Source organism: Pseudopodoces humilis, chromosome 5, assembly GCF_049639895.1.
Source record: "Pseudopodoces humilis isolate 2021_Gansu_Grassland_sample_001 chromosome 5, ASM4963989v1, whole genome shotgun sequence".
In the NCBI taxonomy this organism is placed as follows: Eukaryota; Metazoa; Chordata; class Aves; order Passeriformes; family Paridae; genus Pseudopodoces; species Pseudopodoces humilis.
This window is the reverse complement of record NC_142204.1, coordinates 14,581,908-14,587,699: the sequence shown is the minus strand read 5'-3', so window position 1 is coordinate 14,587,699 and position 5,792 is coordinate 14,581,908. Positions and strand designations below refer to the sequence as shown.

The 5,792-nt window shown below is 43.0% G+C and overlaps 1 protein-coding gene across 1 annotated transcript; it reads right to left on the bottom strand.

The window, feature by feature from the left end:
* Positions 1 to 295: 295 nt before the first annotated feature.
* Positions 296 to 3,804, bottom strand: FGF6 (fibroblast growth factor 6). Its single transcript, XM_005531867.1, has 3 exons — positions 3,465 to 3,804; positions 2,451 to 2,554; positions 296 to 472 (listed from the first exon to the last, which is right to left on the bottom strand). Exons 1-3 carry the CDS (start codon positions 3,802 to 3,804, stop codon positions 296 to 298), a joined length of 621 nt encoding a protein of 206 aa, XP_005531924.1.
* Positions 3,805 to 5,792: the final 1,988 nt, after the last annotated feature.

The window sequence follows — 5,792 nt, the reverse complement described above, 5'->3', positions numbered from 1 at the left end:
ATTCCACGTCTTCCAAAAACTTCCTTTGCACTCCAGCTTGCATTGTTCTCTGTACAGCACCAAAGGAGGCACACAGCCATGTAAAAATTGTACAGAGTAGAAAAGAAGCAGCATTGTATTACATATGCAATGTGATGAATCTAGTACAAATATTTTTATCCAAATATACACATACATATAGAGATTTTTTTTTTTTTTCATAATGACCAGTATAAATACTTTACCTGGGAGGTTATTCCCCATGTGCAAAACAACACAGTGTGTCCTGGGATTTAATCTTCTGTTTTACTGGTGCTCATATTCTTGGTAAGAAGTGGGTCACTGTCATGGCAGGAGAAACCTTGTTCCCTCTCTTCACCCTGCCGTGTTTGCTCAGGGCTATGTAAGCTCCGCGGTGAACGTTGGATTCATAAGCGTTGTAGTTATTGGGCAGCAAGGTCTCCTTGAATTTGCACTCATCTTGGAAAACAGCCTAAGGAACAGCAAGGGGAAGGGGTGGGGATACAAATCAGGTACAATCAATATTCCACCAAGGCCCAGGTCATTTTTCTTCCTCGCGTTTTTACACCAGGGCTCATTGCAGTGTGCGACAGGTGGTGCCGCAGCCACTGTGGCCAACAATAAATCTCCCTCCTCGGTGCTAATTTGGTGTCAGATGAACTCAGATGCCAACTGTCCAGATAATTGACTGTGTATTTCCTGTGGCAGATCGAGTTAATTCATTATAAATCATGGTTTTCTTCATTGTATTCGCAAGTAATGATTTCTGTCAGCATCACACCCCCTCACCCAAACGATAGCTTTAAGACCTCCCCTCTGCGAGAAGTTCTGTCATTTATAAAAAAAAATTATATGCTGGTTGTCAAAACCTTCAAAGCTTTTCCAAACAGCAGTGTCCAGGGTCAACTACTTGCTTGAATAAGAGATTTGATTAGCAATAAATCTTTTCTCTTTTAAACCTTTAGTAATATTTAACTATGCAGCCGGTTCTAAGCTGAGAAAATAGTTTTAATTTCCTCTATGTCAAAACTTGAAAATCCAAGGAGAGGGAGTTATTTGGGAGAGAAGGTGCAAGGACAAGCAGGAATTCAGAGGAAATTAAAAGAGAAAGAAGAATAATTCTCTGACTTCCAATGTCTGGCACATAAGATGCCATCAATGCATTTCTATTCGGGCATCTCTGCGATAACACCCCACAAAGCCTGTAAGAGTTTAACTTAAGGCATCGTACTGTGCAATGGAAAATGCACATCTCTTACAGTTTTTGCAAGTGTCTTTGAAGATAAACAAAACTGTATTGAAAGTGGGGGAAAAAATCAAAGGGATTTCTGAAGCCAGACCCTGCACTTCTTTAGGAAAACTCAGCTAAGTAAAGTAGTTGGACTTGTGGCACTTTTTAAGTGCTTGTGATCACTTGTGATTGAAAGAATATTGCTAAAATATTGCTGAAATGGGACCTTAAAGTGACCTACTGTCATTGTGAGTGTGAGAAGGAATAAGTCAGGTTAGCAATAACCACTCACAACATTTGGCATTATTTAAAACGACTGCAATGCTTTGTTGAAATTACAGCTGTTCAAAAGGAAAGACTCCGCTGTTCCTTGACAGAGATTGATACAACCAGTGCCATTCATTACTTTGAGATGGCCTGATTTTTCCCATTGCCCAGAGCCAGCCTCTTTCAAATGCATCTCCTAACAAGCACTTTTTCTCCTGGGTGTTGGGAGGGGAGATGTGGAGATGTGTGGCTCACATCTCAGAGGTTAAACTGCATTTAGATATCAAATAATCTAGATGAGGATGATGGTATTTCAGTATGATTTGCATACCATTGTTAATAGCTATTATTATTTTCTCACCCTTTGCAACTGATCTCACAAAATTGATCATTAAAATAACCCCAGCCACACGTTGACCTTGTAGGGTAGACTTCCTATTTATTCTTGATGGTGTGGTTGTTTTTGGTAGGAGGGAGCATGTGATCATTATTTTACTAAGGGTAACTGTTGGAAATAGCTATAATTGTGCCTCTCCTACACACAATGCAATGCAGGATCGAATCAACAGGGCTGAGCTTTGCTACAATGTGTTTGCAGCGCTGTGACCTTAGAAGAAGCCATCTAATTAATCAGTATGATTTGCAGAATATGTTCATTTTCCTAAGGTGTTCCCTGTACATTCTTACAGGAAAGCTTTAAAATCCCAGCCCTGTAGCAGCCACGCTGCTTGTTACATTAAATAGCACTGATGACAGCAGGCTGGGCAGGCTCCCTGTAACACGAGGGCTATTTTCTCTGCTTGTAATCAGAGATTTCCATAAGGAAAAGACTGAAACAAACAAAACCAAAACAAACTAAACCAAAACAAACAAAGCAAAACACTAAACCAAAACAAACCACTTCAAAACCTTTTTGTTTAAACTGTGAAAACCTACTTGCACATGTACTTACCGTCCCATACAACCTGCCCTTGCTGTTCATTGCAATGAAGAGAGCACTTTTCACACCAAGCAGACTTACAACTCCTCTTTCTACAGTGGATATTTCAAAGAGACCTGAAAAACGCAAAGTTTAATAGGAATGTTATCACAGAGTCTAGAGCTAATGGCAGGCAATTCAGATATATATTTTTTTTTTAAACATGAACAAACTTGTTATATATTCTTTATAAGAATTATCTCCCTAATACAGCAAAATAAATACACACAGAGTAGATCTTGGGTTTTCCTAAATGTCACAGGAGTTGAAAATAATTATTCTAGAATTGTAATCACATTATGTATAAGACTTTTGTTCTATCAAACTCTTTTGATTTGTCAAGCTCTGGACCTTTTCAATAAGAGAATTATTTGTATGTGATATGTTATACTTACAAAAGATTTTTTACTGAGCCTTAAAGAAGTGTGTCTTGCATTTTGAAGTCCCACATGACATCTGCTGCAAAAGATTTTAGCAAGTGCCCTCTACAGAAAATTAAAATCCACATGACTAATACTTTGCTTAATTCTTAGGGTATCAGCCGTAGCACCCACAAGAATGAGCAAACCAGGACCAGCAAGCCCCTTCCATGGGACACACTGAGTGTCCCAAAAATACTGGTCAGCCAGGATTCAAGAATCATGCTTTGGCACTCTGGACTCAGCAAAAACCTCCCGGATTCAAAAGGCAAATGAGAAGGTGAGGAGCAAGAAAATGCAGCAGAGTCAGTTTTGGACCTGCTTTGTCTTTTCTCATCTGTGCAGCAAAGCAGGTAAAAATAAATTCTATCTAAATTTGTCTAAGCATTTTGTGCCATGTTTCAGCCCAAAGGGTTCTCATGTTTATTGATCCCAGAGACTTTTAAAAGGCAACAGATGTAGTACAGATTAATAATACCACGTCATAACATTTGCACTCTGTGAAGGGTAATTACTAGAGTTCACAGCAATTGACATCTATTCTATTTCATTTCTGGATGCAACTCACTGTATTGGTTTTCATTGTGAACTCCGCTTATCCTTCCGTCTGGGAGGATTTGAAGGTGAAACCCGATGCCCACGTTGCAGTAAAGCCTCCGCTGCCTCTTGATTCCTAGCAAATAGTCACTCTCCCAGTTCACATCTGCCTTCTCCCCTGACATCCCAGCCATGGACCTGGACAGCAGAGATTGCCATCCTCTCTCCAGCAATGTGCCATTAGTTCTGCTTACAACTGGGTGTGTGGCAGCAATCCGGGCTAGCAAACCCAGGAGAAGGAAGGCAGGCAGCGTCCGGTGAGCGCTGGCGTCGCAGGACATAGTGATGAGAAGTCTTTGTGCCGTGGCCATCCGGTTCACCTCCTGGGCACGTGGTCAGAATTAATGGCCCTAAAAATACCGCCCTTCTTGTTTTTCTCCCTTCAGCATGGTGGCAGAGGCTTATTTTTGGAAAGCAAATAGAGCTTGCTGACCTGAAACTAAAGCTTGATAGCAGTTGGGTTGGGAGCAGAGACAGGCCAGCAGGACTCCAACTGGTGGGGACCATGGTTTGTAGATCATGCTTCCCGCTGGGCAGCCTCCGTTATATTTGATTGAGCCATCTTTATAGTGCATGGGCTGACCCTGCCCACATCATCACTCTGACATCAACAGCCTGCCTAAGGTGAGGCTGCCAGGGCTGTAACACAAACCTGCCGTCCTCCCTGTCTGCTGAGGTTGGAGTGCTGTCACCCAAGACTGGAGGCAGGAGTGGGATTTCATTGGCTGTGGGAAGCAAAGGAGTCAAATTGGTCGGGGAGTCAGAAGCCTCTCAGGCAGCTTCCTTATTTAGAGAAGAAGGTGTAAAAACAGTTCTGGACCTCATCAGTGAGCAATGAGAGGTTTGCAGCCACTTCCTTGGTGGCACGCTCGGCGGGTGCTTGTCGGGGCACCTCGATACTCAGGGACAATCGGCTTGAGGTGACCACAGCTCTTTTTGTGCACATCCTGCAAATCCAAGGCACCTGTTACTGAGAGACCCACCTGTTAACCTCTGTCTGTACCTCTGCAGGGAGTGCTCCTGGCTGGCTGAAGGAGAGGTAAGCCATGCTGCAGGGACAGAAGCCCCAGCTCCTACTGGTTTTATCCCAGCGGGAATTCTGCTGAGCAGGGCACATAGGCTGGAGCATTGATCTTGCAGTGACACATAGCTGGGAACATTAGACCTCCCTGTTTTTCACTGAGGTGACTTGCAAATGATCACATTTACCTGAGGAGGGTGTGTGCCTCCTGCAGGGGGGCAATCGTATTTGTAGAAGCAAGACAAGGACTTAGGTGATATGTTAAAGATGAGGAAAAAGATAAATGGCCACAGCTTACTGGTGTTTCACTGTCTCCTTTCCTCTGGCCCAAATATTCACTGTTTTCATAACTTATGACCAGCTTAATTTGCCTCCCCATCTGTTTGCTCTGACTGTCTTGTTTCCCCTCATTTTCCACTGATGCTGCTTCAGCTTCTTTGGAGTTTGACACATTAGACTTTTATCTCAATTAGTTTAGCAGAACTTACCAAGACATAAGTCAGAGGAAAATGGATTAGATTTATATAAATACTTTTGTCAATATGTCTGTCAGCTTCTCATAGCATAGGCCTTGCATCTTCTGTGTCATTTGAGGAGTACCTGGAAGCATAATTAAACTGAGCACACCCAGTGTGAGAGAGTTTGATATTAGCAGAGGTGTAATACAGGGCCTGAGACACTGCAGACTCCCCAGCATGTGCCCCATGAGGTGAAGGGGAGCCCCTGGCAGCCCTGAGGCAGGTGAACAGTCAGAGTCAGTGCTGTATGTGAATATTGATTGCTCTCAGGAGACAGGGTCAGCTATAAAATAATTGGGAACCACAGGGCTAGGCCCTGGCTTGTGCCAGGTGACATTTCAAGGTCTCTGTGCCTTTGCTGAAGCTGAACTTGGACTATCACAGAATCACAGAATAACCTGAGCTAGAATGGACCCACTGGGATCATGCAAGTCCAATGCCTAGCTCTGCACAGGACACCTCAGCAATCCCACCCTGTGCCTGAGAGCCTTGTCCAAACACTCCCTGAACTCTGGCAGGCTTGGGGTGGTGGCCAAAAGAATGATATCTTTTGCTGACAAAAAAAATCCTCAGATCCTTTTCTCTCCTGTTTTCTGCTTTATCTGGTGGTTTTTCATCTATGCAAAGCACATATATATATATTTTAGGAAGGAATAATACTAGTATTTTACACCCTCTTCATAGCTGCAGTCTTCATGAGAAGGACAGCATCACTGGGAAACAAAGCCTGGGGTCCCTGTTACAAGAATGGAGCACTGAT

Excerpts from the sequence above, each read along its gene's own strand:
- FGF6 (XM_005531867.1), bottom strand. The coding sequence starts at position 3,804 with ATGGCCACGGCACAAAGACTTCTCATCACTATGTCCTGCGACGCCAGC. Across the intron at positions 2,555-3,464 it reads TCACAATGAAAACCAATACA|GTCTCTTTGAAATATCCACT; the intron begins GTGAGTTGCATC and ends TGCGTTTTTCAG. Across the intron at positions 473-2,450 it reads AGGGCAGGTTGTATGGGACG|GCTGTTTTCCAAGATGAGTG; the intron begins GTAAGTACATGT and ends GCTGTTCCTTAG.